This window comes from Stegodyphus dumicola, chromosome 12, assembly GCF_044657685.1.
Source record: "Stegodyphus dumicola isolate Sdum_Otavi_A_Nest chromosome 12, ASM4465768v1".
Taxonomy (NCBI): Eukaryota; Metazoa; Arthropoda; class Arachnida; order Araneae; family Eresidae; genus Stegodyphus; species Stegodyphus dumicola.
This window is the reverse complement of record NC_140779.1, coordinates 75,870,045-75,892,237: the sequence shown is the minus strand read 5'-3', so window position 1 is coordinate 75,892,237 and position 22,193 is coordinate 75,870,045. Positions and strand designations below refer to the sequence as shown.

General features: G+C 32.6%; 1 protein-coding gene across 2 annotated transcripts in view; it reads right to left on the bottom strand.

The window, feature by feature from the left end:
* Positions 1-22,193, bottom strand: part of LOC118190178 (uncharacterized) — a 163,356-nt gene that overhangs the window by 120,244 nt on the left and 20,919 nt on the right. For both annotated transcript variants that reach the window (XM_085806594.1, XM_085806595.1), the window contains exons 3-6: positions 13,205-13,246; positions 13,001-13,076; positions 7,001-7,188; positions 479-550 (exon numbers count right to left, since the gene is read on the bottom strand). In XM_085806594.1, coding sequence (XP_085662720.1) covers positions 479-550; positions 7,001-7,188; positions 13,001-13,076; positions 13,205-13,246 — 378 coding nt within the window. The remainder of the gene's footprint in view (positions 1-478; positions 551-7,000; positions 7,189-13,000; positions 13,077-13,204; positions 13,247-22,193) is intronic.

The following is a 22,193-nucleotide window of genomic DNA, read 5'->3' as shown; positions in this document are numbered from 1 at the left end:
GAATTGATGAATTTAACCCTTGAATTTGCCTTTTCTATATTTTTGCCATCCGGTGAGCGGTGTGATTACATACTAACTGACTTAATTACTACCCACAAATGGCCTTAGGGCATAAAATTGAATTATCTGGTAAAAATTCTATGTAATTGTATTGTACTATGTAATTGCATTGAAGAAAACAATCAATCTGATAAGAAATGGCTGTGACTTGTTTAGAAAACGAGAAATAAAAGGTTACCAGTGAGGATATTCCACTTGGCATCGGTTGTACCATTATTGGCGTTTTTATCGCCTGCGTTGGCAAAATGGAAAAGTACCGAAGTTATTTTTGTAATCAAATAACAAAAATTAATTTTATTGAAATAATTAAATTTGACTTTTTTAATTCACAAAAGTGATTTGGGGGGGGCAGGACATACAGTGTGGAATTGTATTTCACAGAACATTGACATATACACAGCAAATATTTTACACTTACAGATGTTCTAGACATAACCGTAGCATTTCTTCCAATTTCTCCCATTCCTGATACAACATCTTGAACAATATTCTAAAAGTAGAGGTAAAATGAAAAAAGTAGTAAGATAAGGTAAAAGAGGGCAAAATTAAATATTCATCACAGCAGAGGGAAAAAAGTAATTTATTAAACCAAATGATAGCTGTGAAATATTAATTTATTTGTTTACAAGCAAGATTTATTGCAGCTATACAATATTTGGATACCAGTTACAGTTTTACATATTTCAAAAAAAAATTATCTTAATACAACACACTATTAAGATTTAAAAATGCACCAAGTATTTAGAACTGACTTGCATAAAAATTAGAAGAAAACTATTCCTTACAGCTATGTATTTCTAAGATTTCTTTTTAATAAATTCATTTTTTTTTTAAATTAAGCAGAAATTTTACTTTTTAGAAATGAAAATATGAGTAAAATAAAATATTTTGAAGATAACTATAAATATCATACCACATTATTTATATCAGAGGTGGCCAAACTTTATGACAGAAGGATGCATGTTATGATTCAAGAAATTTCGAGTACCAAAAATGAATTTTCTACAAGATGCAATTCCATTCACAAACCATTTAAAAAGTAATGAAACATATTTTTTGGAATGCTTAAAAGTAAAATCAGAATATCGTATTTCTATGTCATTAGTAAGTTTACATAAAAATCTGATGCGGACACCAAGACTTCCTAGTACAGCCTATTAAATTATACATATTTTTTGCTGCACTTCTTTAAACATATTTTCTCAAATTATTCCAAATGATCACTGATCCCTTGTGACAAGTTGAAAATGACATCAAAAACTGAAAATTTTGAAATTAAATATTCCATTCAATTTTCATCAATTTTATTTTTTCATAATGAGTATAAAACTTTCCCAAATGTAAGTCTGTAAGGTATTTCTCCCACCTTCCTGGAAATACCTTCCTCCTGCCCGCGTGCCTTCCTGGTGTAGTGGTCAGCACATTCAGTATTTCATGGTGGGCTGGTGGTTCGATTCCTGGCAAAGGCGTTGCTAATTTTTCAATCTCTCGTGTTTCGAAAAAAATACCTAATGTCTCTACAGTGGCGCTCAAACTAAAAGGGTTGCAGATGATGACTCTCCACACCCAGGATTTGGCGATTGGGTCCCCTAAAAACCTTAGTCGCCCTTTAAAAGGGAGAGTATGTAAGGTATTTCTCTCGCCTTCCTAGCGTGCTTTCGTGGTGTAGTGGTCAGCACACTGAGCTGGTATTTCAGAGGTCCGTAGTTCGATTCCTGGCGAAGGCATTTCTGATTTTTCAATCTCTCTTGCTTCCCAAAAAATCCTTATGTCTCAACAAGTCTAATAACTGGGACATTGCATTAAAAGTTAGATTTCATTATTTGTCAAAAAAAAATTTTTTTTACATTAGACATTAACAAAACATGAATATTTATGTCATTTAAAACACTTGTGTAGCTCGAAGTGTACGACTTAAGCCAATGATTGAGAAATTAAAAGCTGGGTAAAAACTTTTATACCACGTAAGGGCTATGAGTGGGTTTTATTTATATATATATACAATTTTGGTACTGTTAATTGGTTCAGAAAAGGGAAATGCACAACTAGATGTTATAGCAGTCCTGCATACAAAATTTCAACATTCTGCAGCTAATCGTTTTGGGTTACGTGAGATACGTACAAATGTCGCAAAAAATTCACTTTATGAACCATTTTGAAAAAAAAAAATTCATTTCTTCTGTCTGCCAAAATGAATATTTCAACTAAAATACGATAAATGAAAGTTTTCATGAGTACAATACTTTCTTTACTTCATACAAGGAGGTAAATATACAAATACACAACTCCTATTTCTCTTAATCTACATTCCCGAAATTTTGCTTCCACAATATACAAATTTCAAACGATTGCTATAAAGAGCAAATAGGGGCCCAATTTGGTACCATAACACAAATTAATTGCTACTGCAACTGTATGACATCACTAAGTTTTAAGCACGCTTATAAGCCACAGTTTTAAAATTGGAGTTTTTTGCTTGCAGTTTATAGTTCAATCATGAGTCTATGAGATCTACCAAACAATGAAGGTAATACTATTAGTTTCTTACAAGAGTTATTAGTTTCTTATTAATTATTAGAGTTATGAGTTATTAGTTTCTTATATTGCCAAATAACCATCAATATTTCAATTTGCATAAAACGAAGTTTTATTCGAGTCAATCAAAGTGTACATGGTGATGTTTAAAACACATGCAATCAGTGGGAATGCAAGTCAGAAACCAGTTTGCAACAAGTACACTGCCATCAAATTCATCTACTGTAGCTCTAAGGAAATTATATCAACAAAATTTTGCAAGGAAGAATTCAATATGGCTGATACTACACTGGAACAGTTATGGAAATATCAAAAAAGGGAACAACCATTTATTCCAACTCCTGGGGCACCTATAAAACAGAAGAATTTCAAAAAGCTGGTTCGAGCTTTTCAAAGTGATTCTGGAGTTCATACGCAAAATATCGACACAAGTAAATACACCATTCGAAACCGTTCTTAGTGGAGTTCATGTGGCAGCAGAAAGTTGTCGCTCAGGCTAAAAAATTCTTCAAAGCTATTTTGATGCAGCTAACAAGCATTTTCCACAGGAAATAAAGAAAAACTAACTACATCAAATTATTGCCAAAGTCATCCAATCCTTCTGTGTATTATCGCCAAAGTCAGCCAATTCTTTTCTGTTAGTATGTTAGTACAAAAAGCTTTTCATTTGAATAAAAAATAAACTGAATAACAGATCACTTGATTTTTCCATATTTTTTATTCACAACTTTTTGGGAAGGACTATCATAAAGTGAAAGTGAAAAGTGTGAGGAGAAATTGTTATTTGAGAAAGAAAATTTGCTTTAAAAAGCTTCCAAATTTTTCAGAATTTTGTATAAAGAATTATGATTTAGATTTTTTCATACAATTATAAGAGGACTAATCTAGTAAAATAAAATCTTGCCCTAAAATATGGATTACTGAGATTGGATCTGGAAATATTGTTTAAGAAAGGGACATCTCAATCCTCGGATTCCACAAATATTTAAGATTTGAATTTACAAAAGTTGAATCTTAATATTTTTCTACCTTATAAATCCATTGCAATCTAAAGAAATACCTTAATTTTTTAACTTTTGGAAAGTTTACTTTTATTGGTATATATAGAAGTGAGTTATAGAAGTGTTCACTGAAAAAAGAATTAAATTATTGCAATTTCAGTGGTATCTGTATAACCAAAATCATCTCATGACGATCTTGAGGGCCACACTCTTGTTGATACTTGGCAAAATCTAGAATTTGCAATAAAATTTCATTTTTCAAAGATTATACAAAATTCTGGCATTGCACTTTCCCCAAAATTTCAAAACAAACTGTTAAGTTGTCTCAGTGAATTGTAGACATAGATATCTACAGCAAATACTTCCATCATGTCTAACAACCTATGGGATGTTATATAAATGCTGCATCTTAAATATGATTCCCAATTATTGCCTTAAATTATTCAGCCATAATAGCTGAATTTTAAACTGTTAATTGTTATCTAAGATATTACTTAAATATATTTGTTCAACTAAATTAAGAAAATGAACCTAAAGATTCAAAAATTAATTGCTTATTTCATTTCTTAAATTTCAATTTCTGCTTTTTAATAAATACAGATGTATTTAAAAAAAATATTCTTAAATTACTTCTTATTTAAACAGAGACTTCAAATTTTGTTTTACTGAAATATTTTTTAAGTAAATGTGTTTTTCTTCCAACCGTTCCCTTTCTTGTTTTATTTAAAGAATCTGACAGATTTAAAAAAATCACTCAGAGTTCAGATTTGGATTGAGATAATTCAGGATTTGACTTACTTAAGAGTTTTTTTTTTCCCCTCTTTTCAATTTATGTTAAAAAGTACATATATATTCGTAAATACTGTTCTGGAAAATTTGTGATACAACTTCAGAACATCCTACGTAGGTTAAATACCAAGAAAAAGCTCTACTATCCAGAAAGTTTGGGAAATGGCAAATTCTGGATACATGAAAACTCCAGACAGTTCACATTAAAAATGGAATTCACATTAGAAACTCTAAATCAATAGGGGAAATTTTCACTCTAAAATTATAAAATCTTATTTTTTATCAACTTGAATTATAAAAACCATACCATTTAAAAATTATATACAAGATTTTGGGGGAAAAATGCATTTCAGCCATAAAAGTTAACATGTTTCTTAAAGTCTTAAACATGAAAGTAAAACATCTGATGCGATTATGGAACCCTGCCAAGCATGAAAGTTGGTGGAGATGTCGCCAATTATTCCGGCACAAGTTTAAATGAGCAGATCATTCTTTATTTAGTTAGATAATAAAGAGTTACAACTTATGGACTACCATATTAAAAAGCTTAAATCACTCATAACTTTTCACATTACATGGCAGTTTATTTCCCATTTCAAAGTCACGCATCGCTGCTTTTGTTGATTTCCAGATCCTTTAATTTTGAAAATACGCCACTTATGCAGTCCTAAATATTAATTTTTTTCGAAATGCAAGGAAAAAACCGAACATGCACCCTTCATTACAAAAATTAAACTGGCTTATCAAGAATTAGTTGAATTTACATTAAAGCAAAACGAACTTCTTATCATTGTACTGTGTTTTCATGCTTAATTACTGGCAGTAAATCACACTGCCAACAATGCATACCTGTTAACAGTGTTATGAGCTCAATAATGGCATTAACAAATCTCTCATTCACTAATTTTTTCCAAGGTAAAAATTTTCAAAATTTCTAAAATATTCTAGTTACTTGAACTTTACAGTTAGTTGAATACTAGGCTTTTATAGTACTCAGGTTCATTTAAAAAGTAATGTGCAATACAGCAGCACTGCAAAGAGAATAATGGAATTGGAATAAAATTTACAACTCTTCCCAATAGCAATTTCATTGTGAAATCTCCAACTAGAACAATAAAAACAAAGTTCATGAGCTAAGAGTAACTAAACAGTGGAAAGATGGATGATTAGCCAAACAAAATTTACACCAATATTCCACAAAAATTACTTACAGAAGATACAGTTCAGGTACATATTTGATTCGAGTTTTTACTAATGACAGATATTTTCTGATAGATTATAGGAGATTTAATATAAAGTATTAACACATGTACACTGTGCAGAAAAAAGGGGGGACTGTTCTATATCTTCCATTCTACTGGGCCAATTGATGAATCTTCGAAGAACATTAAGACAATGATCATTGCTATTGCATCAAAATTCTTATCCTTCACATACAACTTTAGTGGGTGTTGGAGTCCTTGAGCTCTTCTTTATTAAGGACAATGCTAATAATATGAATGGTCCCTAGATCTCAATACAAATGACAACATGTAACATGTCTGACAGTAAGTACAAGCAACATTTCAACAGCCGCAATTAGTGCTGCTAGAGGAATATGGCATTATTCTTCAAGAGAGCTTGCTGACAATCTTGTAATGAGCATGAACAGACAGTGTACATCCCATATTGCAAAGGTGACCATAACTCATGCTCAGCATCTCAATTTTTCTTGCTTTCTTACCTATTGCTTAGAAATTAGTGTTCTGTCATGGTATATGCAGAATCCATTTTTGAATAAAGGTCATGTGCATCCTTTGGATTCTTTTCTTGGTCAGAGTTGCTTTATTTCCAATATTCACACATTTTGATAATGTTCCGATTTGTTTTGTCTCAGTTTGAAACACCACGAGCAATATTATATACAAAAATCTTTTTTTTCCTTAATTTTTCATACCAGCCTATAAGCCAATATAAACGCAATAAGTTGACTGTTAATACTATACTACTAACAATTAAATACATACATAGTTCTACAGAAAATATGCCATTTTGACCCTTTCTAGTTCCAATATCCGTAATCTATTAAGTGTTGTAAAATGAGATTTTAGATTCCATACATTCCATACAAAAGACATTTCTTAACTCTTAAAATTTAGAACTAATGAAAGCTGAAAGATTATTAATTCGACAGATTTTTCAGTTCATAGTTTCTAAGCTAAATGAGAGAATATTAAAAAAGATCAGAATTCTAAATGTACACATAAAAGATAAAATTTCACTCCTTTCTTACAGAACAAACAAACAATAGAAATTTTTTTTACAAAAGTTCTACATCGCATAAAAAATAAATATACAAATATTTTTAACAGCTAAAAAAAGTAACGAGTTAATTAGGGGAAAAGATCTTTTTTTTCCCCTTTAAAATTACTTACATTCTAATGAAACTTTTAAGATGAAAGCACAGCAAATTAAAGCAAACATCAATGATTTTCCCCAACTCCCTATCCTGAATATTTTTTATTTCTTTTAATATTAGTTAAATCCATGCAATATTTATCTCCAACCAATCAAAATTATGAAATAAAATGATAGATTACATTTAACTCAATATTCTGAATATCATGAAAACTTACCTGAACTTGGGTGGGATCAATAAGATCTTGTGGAATTGTAAATGCCCCAAGCAAGAAACCAGCCGCATCACGATGGCCACCTGTTCGAGATCCCCCCGCAGAGGAATTCGCAGAAGAGGTAGATGATGATGAATTATTTCCTTGAGGAGGTAAACTTTGTACAACATGAATAACTTTTCCATTCACATCTAAAAATCAAATACATAAAAATTTACACTTAGTAAATTTTACAAATTAAAATTTAATGAACTGTTCAAAATCAGTCATAATATTCACTAAATTGAAATCAATCTCAATGGATCAGGAGATACTAAAATCAGGGTTGCCACTCAAACAGGAGAATGAAATTTCCCAACTTTTCCAGGTATGTTTTAAAAAAATTCCAGTCTATCTGCGCAGTTAGAATTGGCTGTTCCGAGGAATAAATTAATTACGATACCATTTAGAAACACAAAAATTTGCCAAGTATATATGACTTATCCCTAACGCATTACTATTATAACTATAATAGGAGTTGTTTTCTCAACTGAAGCTTGTGATTACAAACTGCCCAATTTGGATTAAAAGTGTTTTTTTTTTCGGGGGGGGGCAGACATTTTGCAGCTAAATGAAAGAATGAAATCTATTTATTGATATTTTAAAATAAATTCAGGTACTTTATATTTACTTAGCAGCGTACCTAAGAAAAAAATTTTATGTGCATTAAATTTCGGTATGCCATCATACCTAGTTTCAGGAGTATGCCAGAGAAAACTGCCTGAAATCTGAAAGAATTATTAACTAATAATAAATAAATTTAGAAAGAAGAAGCCACATTAAATGATACAAATAGCATTAAAATAAAGTTACTTAAAGATTAAAAACTTAATTACAATAATCAATGTTATTTTCGAAAATATAAGCATATTAAATGGTTAGGCTAGATGACCGATTGCTTTTTATTTTACTGCAAAATGACAAGGCATTCATTAAAAAGAAAAAAAAAGGTTTAAAAGATTTTGAGATAAAATCCTAGTACACGATATGGCCTAAGCACAATTTTGAAAATTGTCGGCAACACCAAAATGACTCGTTTACTGCTCATCATAATGTTGCCAAATCCCAAATGTACTGTATAATAAAATTAAAACCCTTTTTTAAATATATATGATAATAAGAAGGAATTTTCTTTCGTTCAACATGCACTGCACATATGCATGTGAATCTCTCGATTCTCGAGGTTACTGTAAACTTGCTTTGCTTTTCTAATAAACAAGCTGCTTGGAGCTGCAAAATTACTCTATGCCACAGAATGACACTAACACAATACATAATTCGCCAAGAAAATTGGCCACTGAAGTAAAAATCACTTTTGGGGGGATTGGTGTATGAAATTCCCTGAATTTTCCAGATTTTGACTAAAATATTCAAATTTCGTGACTTTGTTAGTCAATTTTCGAATTCCCTGACTTTTCCCAGTTTTTCCACATAGCGTGGCAACCCTGTAAAATACACATACAGCAGCAATCAACAGAGTTAAAAATATTTTAACTGCGATGGTCACATGGCAGAGCTACAAGATAACCAAAAAATATTCTTGCTATTTTTGACATCCTATTTGACAAAGCACTCACATAGAGGAAACGAAGCTCCTGAAAAGTGATGGAGGGATTATTGTATTAACTGGATTGCATTAATATAGGCAGGTTCTCCAATTACATCAATCACAGCTCGTCCACTGTTGAAGAGAAATGGTAGTATTAAAGCAGCTTGTTTGCAGTTATTTGCTGTATGATTTTACAGTGGGCTTGTCAACAGCTACATCAAATACATGAGACATTTAGAAAGGATGCTGTGAATGAATCCACTGCCAAGCATTAGTTCTTGAAGTTCAGGTCCGAGAATTTGAGTTTTCTCGATGAAATCCACTACGGAATACCAGAGGTATTGGATGATGTATTGAAGGCATTCAAACAGAAGGACAGCAATCATACATGTAGTGAACCTGTCAAATGCTTTTAAGTTTCTAAGGAAACACACTTTACCTGTACTGCACTGGGAAGATATGCAAGTTGAGCATGTAATACCATCCCATACACTGTGAACAAGGAATAATGAGTGAGAGCCTGTTTGTCACTGCTGTCTCAACACTGTAACAGAATGCTTACGAGTGATAAAAAGTGGGTCCAGTTTGACACTCACGAGCATACCAGACAATGGTTGTCCCCACAGGCGCCCAGATAGCTCACACTTTAAAACCATCTTCACACCCACATAGGATCATGCACTGTTTCTGCTGAACTAGTTGCCTAGTGGTGCATTAAAGTTATTAATACCAGGCCACAGCAAATACAGACCTATACTTGCAGCATTTGCAGTAAAAGGAGCCAGCACTGGTCAGTTGCAAGGGTATACTGTACCACCACAAAAATGCAAGACCACATGTGATAAGGACAACTACACATATTATTAAATCAATTGGAAGAGAGATACTGTGCTATCCACTATACTTGCTACCTATTCAATTTTTTTGACAAATATCTCAATGGGAACTCCTTTGACAATGAGGCCTGCATCCAAGATCCCCAAGTTTTATCACTAGGACATTGCATACCTGGAAGAACATTGGCAAAGGATGCTGGTTGCTTATGGAGATTATTTGAGACCTATTACTGAGTACCATACACTGTATGTATCTTTCTCAGTAATCATGACCAGGAAGAACTTTTTTGTTTACCCTATAATTACCATATGAAATAATTATTTCAGAACTAAGGTATTTAACATGGGTGCAGAAAGTATAAGGATTACTACATCAATAAGGTACCCAACATAATTATATGAAATACGTGAAATGAATAAATTTACGTGAAATAATTTTTAATGATTAAATCATTAATTTTAAATTAGTGAAACATGTCTAAACAGATTTCACAAATTAATACTTTTCATCCAAACTATCTGTTTAAAAGACACTATTCAGCACTACTCAACATACACTCACGTTTGTGAAAATTGCAACACCAAGAAGGAATCGTCATAATTGAATGCAATTTAATACACAGTTGAGTGGTAGTGGTACAAATAAATGATTAAATGTTCAAAGCAAACAAACAAGAACAAGAGATCAGAATCAGTATTTTGTGTGGCCACCACGCGCCGCAATAAGTGCTGCTACACGACGTGGCATGGAGTCAAACAAAGTTTGAATGTCTGACTGAGGAAGAGCATTCCATATCGTTTGTACGCGTACCCAAAGTTCGTCTGCAGACGCAACAGGACGAGGATCACAAGCAAGACGCCGACCAATGACATCCCACACATGTTCAATTGGCGACATATCCGGGGAACACGCAGGCTAAGGAAGAAGCTGTACCTGCTGCGCTGCAAAGAAGGATTTAACAATCCGAGCAGTATGAGGGCGGGCATTGTCCTGTTGAAATACAGCGCCTGGCAAGCTTTGAAGGAAGGGAACAGCTTCGGGCTGTAGAACTTCACGGATATACCGGTTGCTGTTCAGATTGCCCACAATTCGTAGCAATTGAGATCGTCTATGATATGCTATGGCGCCTCAGACCATAACTCCGGGTGTTCGTCCACTGTGGCGTTTGATAATGCACTCCGGAAGGTGGCGTTCACCAGCATAGCGTCTGACACGAATGCGGCCATCATGGTACCACAAATTAAAGCGGGATTCGTCAGAAAACACGACATGCTGCCAATCAGCACGCCAGTCTCTATGCTGATTGGCCCATTTTAGCCGCAGGCGGCGATGGTCGTGCGTTAGGGGGATCCTGTATAAAGGAGTCCGTGCGCGCAGTCCACACTGCAGCAGACGTCTACGAATTGATGAAGCACACAATGAAACACCCGTAGCTATTGACCACAGTGCTGCCAATTGTCTAGAGGAAGCTGTACGGTCCGTCCGCGCCATGCGGACCAGGTGTCTATCATCGCGAGCTGACGTCACGTTTCGGGGTCCACTCCCGGATTTCCGAGTTGTCCGACACTCGTCCGTCCACTGCTTCCAAACGCGCATCACTGTGCTGCTGTTACGCTGCACACGAGAGGCTACTGCACGATATGACAATCCAGCTTCACGAAGGCCGATGATTCTCCCTCGTTCAAACTCTGTAAGTTGTTCAAATCTCGCTCTCTTTCGTCGACGAGGCATAAGTACAGATTGAGTTAACGTTTACCACTAGCAGATAACCACCGATAACCATACACGCCTCGCTACAGCCGTCTATTTATTCGGATCCATCAGACGTTCAGAGAGCGCTGCTCAGCATACGCATGCGCTACGGATTTGCAATTCTAATCATTTGCATATCATGCGCTACTTTGCATTTCCTGAAAATTTCAGCTCACTCGCGTATGTCCTTCATGGTGTTGCAATTTTCACAAACGTGAGTGTACATCAGTTGGATTCCTGGCTTTTTTACTCATTTTAAAGCTGATGAAAAACATTAATTACTATTAAGTAAAACAAACAGGATTATAATTATATAACCAAATTCTAGCCCCTCCCCGGGAGAAAAAAAAAAAAAAAGAGTTGTGAGTTTTTAACTTGTACTTTCTACAGTATTATTTATAAATATAAATCTTTCAAACTAAATTATTCATACATACACAGCCAACCAAATAATGGCCTTTAAAAATATACTTTTTCATTTTTAAGTGACTAAGTTTATTTGGGGGGGGAAGTGGGGCACGGAAAATTGTGAAATTTACAATATAACTTTAAAAATGAATTAAAAGGAAATAATGGGATGACTTTTCTTATAAGACTTGTGAAATATTAAAAACATATACAGTCAAAAGTCGTTAATTCGGACACCCACAATCCGGAATGATCTCTAATCCGGACCTCAAAGCTACCAACTTTCTGCGCATGCGTCTCTTTGACGCATGTGCGTAAGACCTTTATGGCTGCGAATATGCGTGTGCGCATGCGCAAAATACGTTTATGTATGCGCGTTTAATGTATAACGGACGGTATAAGCTAAGCTAAAATTATCTAATTCAGTTAATGTTGCAGATTGCGTTGTTAATCTTCGAATTGGATCCGGCTTATTATTTTTTTGCAGACTGTTAGAGCAATTTTTTAAAAGCAAGCCTGAACTTTCGATTATGTCAAATAGAATTTCGATATATATTTACTAATATGTAAAGGATCTAGAAAGCAAAAGTATGTTTTGAAGTCCATTAAACAAAAGTGGAATTGCTGCAAAAAATTACCTAACCATTCCAAAAGGGGGGGTGCCGCACCATGAATTGGAAGTTGATCTGTCAGCACTATCCTTATCTTCAGGGCAGATGTTTTCATTTTATTTGGCTTATAATTCCTTACTAAATGTAGTATTTCATCTCGATGTATTCCGTCTTTGATATGATTTAAATCAAATTCCTCGTCATTATAATTTGCTTCCGATAGCGAAGAAACTTCGAAAACGAAAGAATTTCGATTGACAAATTAGTCGGTATTCTCGATACAGCAATTATAGGACTTGAACAGCGGAACTTTGTAACTGAACAAGAAATTATGTCTGTTTATAGAATTAAAGAGAAAGTATTATCACATAAAACGAAGCAACTTAAACAACTTACATTGAAAGAAATGTTTAATAAAGTAAACAAATAAATATTAAGCTTTTTTTTTTTTTTTTTTTTTTTTTTTGTAAATTTTGATACCCTTTAGATCATAATTGTTCTTTATTTCATAAATTACGATTTCATATTTTTAATTTTATAATTTCTGCATGCCATCTTACCAAATTTAAACTGATGATCTATAATCCGGAAAAATCGATAATCCAGAATCGCCGAAGTCCCGACGAGTCTGGATTAACGACTTTTGACTGTATTACATCTGTTCACACATCTAGCCATCTTTAGATAAGCAGAAGGCATGTATGCAGCTTTAAATGCCATATTAATATTCCTCAAATTTAAGATTTTATACAAAATTTTGGATACATTTAAATTGCTAAGCCTATGGGGAAGAAATCAATTACCTACCATATTCATTTAGTTTCTTTTCATCTTTTAGAACTTTTCCACAGAAGATTAGCCTTTGTTTCTCAACTGATATGTTCTAAGCAAAAAATAATGGAACACAGAATAAAGCTTTTATTCATATAACTCACTATTTTTAGCAAATTACAATTTATTCTTTTTGTTTATCTATTTACTCATTTAAGAAAAATAAATAAAGTTTCATACCAAGACAGGTGATATTTTTTCCTTGAATTGTTTCACAGTAATCTAAAAGGATTAATAAACTTAATTAGTCAGCATGATCAAAAAAGTTCGATAGCTATTTTACAGTCTTTAAAAAATTAACTAATTTTTTTAAAAAATAGCGAGTTAAAATATTTTAAATACTTTATATGAGAACTAACAATTTAATAGTGGTATTTCACTTCTTGGTGCTTTTCTGTTAACAAGGTGTTATTCGTCAAGTGTACATCAAAATGCCAAATGTGGCAGTTTGTTTACATCATGTCTGTAACAGCATAATTATGAACAAGTGGGGAATGGACATCAATCCAGTAATTTTCTGTCCTTGATTTGCAGCTGCTTTTGTGTTGAAATGCAGATAGTCAGGCTTCACCCAATTTGTACCAAATGGCAAATTTATGTAATTCCTTGATGTTTTTAAGCTAAAACACATTGCTGTATACATGAAACAAGTTTCATTCACCCCATGTAATAGTGATCTGTTTTCGCTTACTGAGAGAACTGTACGATTTGGCATTGCACAGAGATTTGCTATTGCAAACATTAAGCATTATATACTGCAGTTATATTTGTTATATATAACACATTTATTCTTTCCATAAAGCTTTGTGCATCATTAGAATTACCAATATCTAGTTAGATTTCATGCCAATGTTTATGTTTGACACTAAGTGATGCCCTATTAACAGAAAACACAGAAATAAACTCTCAAAAACTGTAAATAAATCATTTCCGTTTTTTCATTTAATAAGAAATCAATCACTTTGTACATCAGGAGCCAATTCATAATTTTTAAGAATTTAAGAACTCGTGTACGTGAGCTGTTAAAGGCAAATTTTTCATAATTTGGCAGCTAAGATACCTTAAAATCCATCTCAATTCCTTCATAAAAAAAAACAATTTGGAATCAAAGTTTAGTGTCTGGAATTCGGAATCATGTCTGGAACAGATATTTATGACCCACAATGCCTGCTGATTAAAAATATGATAGTACTATCACTAACATACTTGCACATGTTCTGGCTGCTACATTATTAGTGGAAAAAGCAATGCAAATTATTATTACCTATTCACCAAATTATGATGATATTTTTATGTAAAAATCTGAATCCTTTGCTATCATGCACATCAGAATGGGAAACACTCACCAAGCTACACGATTTAGCTTTATTTATGTATAGGCATGATACAACAACATGTGCACTTTCATCTGATGGAACTCAGACTTATTTTCAATAACCAATTTCTTGTAACAACAAGGATAAATAATCTTGTAATAAACAAGGACATAAAACTAGCAGTTATTGCAGTTTTTCTTGCATTTTGAAAATTGATAAAAATTTGGGATCTGCCTTCTACAGAACAGTAAACAGTGGATTATTTTCAGGGTTAAAACACCCTACAATTAAAAAAAAAATAATAATAATAATACACATGATATAGTCAACTGAATATGGCCCAGTCAACTGAATATGGAACAGTAAGACCAGTGGAAAGTCTGCATGTCATAATTTTCAATACTCTTCTGTTAAAAATTCAGAAATGTGTGTATGCATGCACATGCATATATGTATGTGTACACACACATACATACATATACACATGCATACATGAACACATACATGTGCATATGCATTCATTTCTGAATCTGGTCCTGATAACATAAGAGTACCTGATTTTCTTAACAGAGCTTTTGGTAAAACCAGATGATCTAACAAAATAGCAGAAATCAATGAAAGCATTTTTAACAAAGTGCAAAAACAAAGTGGGTCAAATGCCAATTGTTTATTAAATAAAAGAGGGATCAATTTCATTGGAATTCCGCAGGAACGACTTCTGCAACTTTGATAGTTTGATGGTACCCAATTTTCACAGTCAATGGATTAATACATGTATACCTTAAATTATCTTACATTTCAATACATCAAAGCACTTTATATCCACAAGCATTCAATACACTGCGGGACAAAGAACTGTGAATTCAAAACCAGCTTTCACTAAGACTTAACTTTCATTTTAAACATTTTTTTAATGCACAAATATAATTTAAATTTATATCATTCATGAGAGAGCACATGTTTTTTATTTAAGTACATTTTTCTATAATTTTATTATAATTTTCACTTTTAGTACTTTTAATTTTTATTAAAACTGAAAATTTTCATTAAAATTTTTTTATCAAACATGATTAAATTTTATAATTTGTCTGTAAAAACATACAATGTCTATTTAAATCATTTCCTCTCCTCATTCTTTTATTACACCCATAATCTGTAATAATTCAGAATTACAGGATAAATTCCATTTATTTTGTTGCACATTCTATACATTTTAGCTAAACATTCAAGACATAATATAAAAGGTTTAAAATTTGAGCTTTATAACAACATTTATTTAAATACACAGCAACAGCAATAAAATTGTTTACTTATGTTACAACTGTTACTACGACAATTATATCTTGCTAATTTAAGGTTCCTTTCTACAATGAAACAATATGGCAGCTTTTGCATGTTCTGAATTTTAACATGTGACTTCTGCAAAGATGAATCGTACAGATCATGGCAATAACAGTGGAACCTCTGTGTGCGTCATTAATTCACTCCAGATCCTTGGACCAAAAAAAAAAAAAAAAAAATTATTCCTACTAAAATCCTACTGTTATGTATTCCTATATAACAGCATAATACTAAAATACACAGCAGATTTAGTATTGGTGCTTTTTGGCAAGAAATTTTTTTGGCGACTTTTGGGCATGATTAATGAAAAATTATGATAACCCTGAATACTTAGCTGAAACACAGGCCACCATTTCTGTCCATGTAACTTTAACGAATTTGGTAGGTATCAGACCTTTGATGGCAGGAGGGATAAATTGCAAGCTTTTCTTAAAATTGCTTTTCAGTTAAGAAAGCACAATATAAAAATAAAACTTTTGAAATATCATTTTTAAAAAAGCCAAAATTTGATAATTAAGAATGATGCTGTAGTAGCCCAGTTACTGCATGAGAAATAATTATTTTTTATTTCAAGTATTTTATATTTTTTCATGTGTTTAATTATTTTATAAAATTAACTTGAACATTTTGTTAATATTCTCAGTTATATTTCTTTTTTGCTGAATGTAAAAAGTAGTCCATATTTATATTTATATAATACAAAGTCTTTAATCTAGATGTCCATAATCTGGAATGATCTATAATCCGGACCTCAAAGTTACAAATTTTCTGCACATGCCTAGCGTTTACGCATGCGCATAATACATTTATGCATGCTCTGTTTAATGTATAACGGACGGTATAAGCTAGGCTAAAATTATCTAATTATCTATTTCAGTTAATGTTGCAGATTGTGTTGTTCCTTATTCTTCTAATTGGATCCGGCTTTTTATGTCCATCAAACAAAAAGTGGAATTGCTGCAAAAAATGGATAAATTACAGGACCTGAACAGTGAAACTTTGTAACTGAACAAGAAATTATGTCATGTCTATTTATAGAATTAAAGACATAGTATTAGCACAAAAAATGAAGCAACTTAAACAACTTACATTGAAAGAAATGTTTAATAAAGTAAACAAATAAATATTAAGCATTTTTTTTTTTAATTTTGATACCCTTTAGATCATAATTGCTCTTTATTTCATAAATTACGGTTTCATATTTTTAATTTTATAATTTCTGCATGCCATCTTACCAGATTTAAATTGATGATCTATAATCCGGAAAAAACCCCAATCCGGAATCGTCAAAGTCTCGACGAGTCAGGATTAAAGACTTTGTTTTGTATTCCTTTTATGCTGAATGGTAAACAAGTAGTCCATATTTATATTTCTTTATGCTGAATGGCAACGAGTTTTGATTCATGTTTACTTTGGTTTCCGAACATTATTCTAATAGCTTCTCATTTTGATAGCTGAAAAATAAACTTCTATTTGTTTGTAATTTATGCTGTTCTTAATCGTAATTTAGTTAGAACATTAGTAGCCAAGGCCACATCTTGGTGACCCTGATTTATTTTCAAAATGTCAACAAATTACACTTCTGAAACTACCGAGAAAGAATCGATGCAGTCACCGTAGCTTCATAAGGAGATTGTAAAAATACTGTCTTTATGGGCTGATACACCAGAAATATGGTTTTTTTTTTTTTTTTTCAAGTTGAAGTGCAGTACAAAATTAATAATATAATTTCAGATGAAACAAAATTTAATTATTTAGTTTCAGAGCTTGAACCTAAGTTCGTCGAAAATATTTGGGACATTATAACGAACGATAGTGTTACAAAATATTTGGATGCTAAACTAGGTTATTACATTTACTTAAAGAAAGTAAAAATGTAAGGATTAAACATTTGATTACTGGTACAGTCAAAAGTCTTTAATCCGGATTCGTCAAGACTTCGACGAGTCCGGATTATCGTTTTTTCCGGTTTATAGATCATCAGTTTAAATCTGGTAAGATGGCATGCAGAAATTATAAAATTAAAAATAAGAAACAAAGAGCAATTATGATCTAAAGGGCATCAAAATTTACAAAAAATAGCTTAATATTTATTTGTTTACTTTATTAAACATTTCTTTCAACGCACGCATGCATAAAGCATACATTACGCATAGTCGAAATTAGAAAATTGCAACCAGAAAACTATTTGATGTGTATTCGTGATATTTATAATGACGAGGAATTTGATTTAAATCGTATCAAAGACAGAGTATATCAAATTATAAGCAGAATAAAATAAAAGCATGTGCCCTGAAGATAAGGATAGTGCTGACAGATCAACTTCAAGTTCATTGAGCGATGCGTCATTCATTGTGCGCTGCATTTATACACGGCCTTTGAAGAAATAGAGAAACATTATTGCACTTGCAACACATCTCTTTTAAAACTTCTATCCTGAAAAGTTTAAAGACGTAGCCCTAACAGTAACAGCTCTTCCTCCTACTCAAGTTAATGTGGAAAGACTCTTCTCAGCTCTGAAGTTTATCAAATCGAATCTATAGGCCTCTGACAAAGAATATCTTGCCGAAGCTATCACTGTTGCCAGTTTTTCTATTTCATAATAAATGCTAATTAATATAAATAATTTGCTATGCCATCATTTTTTTTTTCCCTGTAGCATCTATTACTTTTTTATATTAAAAAAATAATATACTTTTTTATATTAAAAAAAAAGCTGTAACTCATGTGTATATGTTTACGTACATATAATAATTTATTTCCTAATCAGTATTTATTAATTGATTATATTATCTCCTAAGTTTAATTAAAGTAGAATTATTTTAAAAGTGTATATCCATACTGGTAAGTTATATTTTGAAAGATGTTTTGAAGCAATTTGAAAACAAAATGTTAATAATGTTTTAACGGGGACTGGAGTTAAATCATCATGAAGAATAAAATTTCAATTGTAAAAGGAAAAATTAAAACATGTAATCATTGTCATTGATCGGAAATTAGTTGACTTTTCAAGGGGAACAAACCAACTCCCGTTCAATGAACAATAATTGATAAAAATACGTAAATACGAAAATATACTGTTGTGTTTTTCTTTTCTGATACAAGTTGTTACGTTATTTTCTTCCCTCACGTTTGTACGGGGTTTGTAGATTTGGAGTGAATAACGACGACACTTGATGAAGTACCGAAACACACTTTATTTATCAATATTAATCAGGACAGCTCCAAAACACTTTTACAGTCATCGAAGATCTACTATAAACACGCTGGAACAATCAGCGATACAGCCTTCACACTGTCATGCAATAATGGTGGAGACAGCTTCACTGCAAAGCACCAGAGTACAGCTCCCAACTCTGCTCTGTCGTTCTCGGAACTCCACGTACTCTCAAGACTCTCCACACAATGCACTCGACGATACACAAGAGTATAGCTCTCGACTCAGCACAGTCTAAGACAAAACTCGACGATGCACTAAAAGATTTGATGTACTCGACGACCACCTCAGCGCTAGACTTCGAGACACTTGCCCAATGACTTGACTATCAGCTCGCTAGACGAGGCCCACACTAATTGATTGCGGACCAGCAGGATTTATATAGCTTTTGGCTTGTGTTCGAGAACATTCTGGGATAAACCAGTAAGAATTCGTTCCAGAAGGTTCTCTATCTATCCATAGCATATCGCCAATTTTGTTGCCAACTGGACGATTTCTTGCCAAATGTGGCAACCCTGCATTCTTTTGCCATTTTATGGCAACCCTAAAGCTGCTTTGCGGGGAAGCCATCTTACCGTGCCTATACATTTCATAACAATATATATATGAGGGAGTCGAATCATTAAATTCCAGGAGTCGGACTCGGTCATTTTCCTTACCGACTCTACAGACCTGGATCAAATTTGCACTTTCTTGTTAATAGTGGAGTTGACATAAGCATAATTCCTCCCACTTCACAGAATAAATGTAAAACTGAATACAAACTGTATGCAGCTAATGGCGCAGATATTTCCACTTATGGCATAAAAATGCTAACTCTTGATTTAGGATTACTTTGTGATTTCCAGTTTCCATTTATAATTGCTGATGTCACAAAAGATATTTTAAGAGCTGACTTTCTTCACTAATGCAACTTGCTTATCGATATAAATAAGAAAAAATTAATTGATGGCGTAGCAGAACTCAATGTCCAGTGTGATGTCACTACTATTTTAAGCGATAACTCCGTAACAACATTAAATAAATCCATAAAAATTTTCGATTTAGTGTTGAGATATCCCGAAATATTTAAACCTTTTTCCTTCACAAATTAACCCCCCGTGTGACCAGGGTTTTCGCTAAGAAAGCACAAATTTCCCAAAAACTACTATGAGAACAAATTATTATTTTTTTTTTTAAATTTTATTTTAATGTAAAAACTCTCCTGGTATTTCATACTTGGATTTGTTTTCTTTTGATATATTGCCTTAATTTCTTTGGCATATTTTAATATGCATGTATATGTACGTTCTTACAGATATCACAAAAAATATTCTTGCCGCTTAGAGGGTTAAACATGGTGTTACACATTTTATTATGACTGATGGTCAAAATAAAATCGACTATGAAGTTAATGACATCAAAATTCAATTGGCCTAACATTAAAAAGAATGTACACTGCTAAAAAAAAAGGGGGGGACAGTCCTATATCTCCCGATCTACCGGGCCGATTGAAAAAATTCAAATTGTGTTCTTCATGTCTCGAAAGCGCGACTTAAGATATATATTAGATGTATATATAGCACTATTCTAACATAGGTATTTTGACACAAAATCGGACTTTTTCTGAAATAACATACACATTTTTATACATATTTCGATTCTACGACTCAAATTACGCCTAAAAAAGAAATTTTGTAAAATATGGAGTGAAATTTACGGAGAAATTCATAAATTTATGTTGGCACTTTTTTGTCAGTTTGCGCCAAGAATAGTTCACTTGGCGAACTTCTTAATATATGGCAATCTAGTTTCCTTTCCCGTGAGAGGAAACAAAGTCACCATCGTTTCTTTTTTCCAAATAATATTCTTTATATTATATTTTTAATTATAACTTATTATTTTAAGTAATTTTTTCTTTTTCGAATTTCATTTTAATTGTTTAAGTTGCATGGTTTTTTTCGAATAACTGTTTTAAAAATTTCTTCTTTATATATATTTTTTGTCATATTTTAGGCAATTTTTAAATTCTTATACTTTTATTTTACTTGTTTGTGTTGCATTGTCTCTTCAAATAATTGTTTTAAAAATGTTCTATTTATTCCTTCGAACTGAGCCATTTTAAATATATTTATTAATATAAATTTTCCAGAATTTGATTTTATTTATTTGAATTTCGTTTCTTTTGGAGGAATACTTTGTAACCCAGACTACGATGCATTTGAAAACTGCATATATTAAAAGAGAAAATACAGTAAAGCACAGTTAATACGCCTTTCAATGTTCCGTTCAGAAAAGATATATATAAATAAGAGAGATGTATAACTGACATTTTAACTTAGGATGACTTGCATACATTGCTTTAAACAGTTTTATCGTTGTGCCCATTGCTTTACACAATTTTATCCTACATTTGGTTTCTTAAAATGCTATTCATATTTTAGTCAAATATTTTATTTTTGAAATCCCAAGAATCAAATATTATAAGATTGAAAGGTTTTAAATTTAAAAAAAATACAAATACTAAATTTTACGCAAAAATTTATTTTTTCTTCTCTTTTTCTTCAGGCATTCTACTTTATCCTTGCTTTTTTTCTTCAGGCATTCCGCAAGTATATTAAAAAGCATCCAACTTTTTGAAATATCTTGGTATTTCTGACAATCATTTTAAATAAAGTTATCGCCTTCCATTTCATAAAGGCCCACAAACGACCGAGCGGTAAAGTCACTGAACACTGGTAGTTCACTCCGGGGTTCGAATCCCAGTAAACGGGCTGGTTGCATGGGCGTTTTTGTGGATTTTCTCATGTGTACCGTGTATGCCAGTTGGTTTCCCTTAGAAAGTTCTTCACGAAGTATTTGGTCAGAGCCTTTATCAGTCTTTAGAGGCTAAACATTTTGAAGGTATGAGATGAAAGGAAAGACTGGTTTCTTCAAGAGGTTTTGGTTTATTTAATTATGACAAAGCACACTAGGGCTATCTGCCTAAGGGGAGGGATGCCTTTGTGGAGGACTTTCTAAGGGAAACTGGCTCACATACACATTACACATGGAGAAAACCAGGAAAACGCCCACGCAGCCAGCCCGTTTGCGGGATTCGAACCTCAGACCGAACTACCAGTGTTCAGTGACTTCACCGCTCGGCCGCTGCTTCATCAGGAGGAAAGAAAAAATCTTTTGATGGTATTTGCTGGTGTACACGTCCAAGTGTTTTCTCTTTGAACACCTAAACTCTTTGAAGTATCCTGAAAGTATATTTAAAAGCGTTCAACTTTTTGAAACATCTTGGTATGTCTGACAGCCAAATTTACCTGCA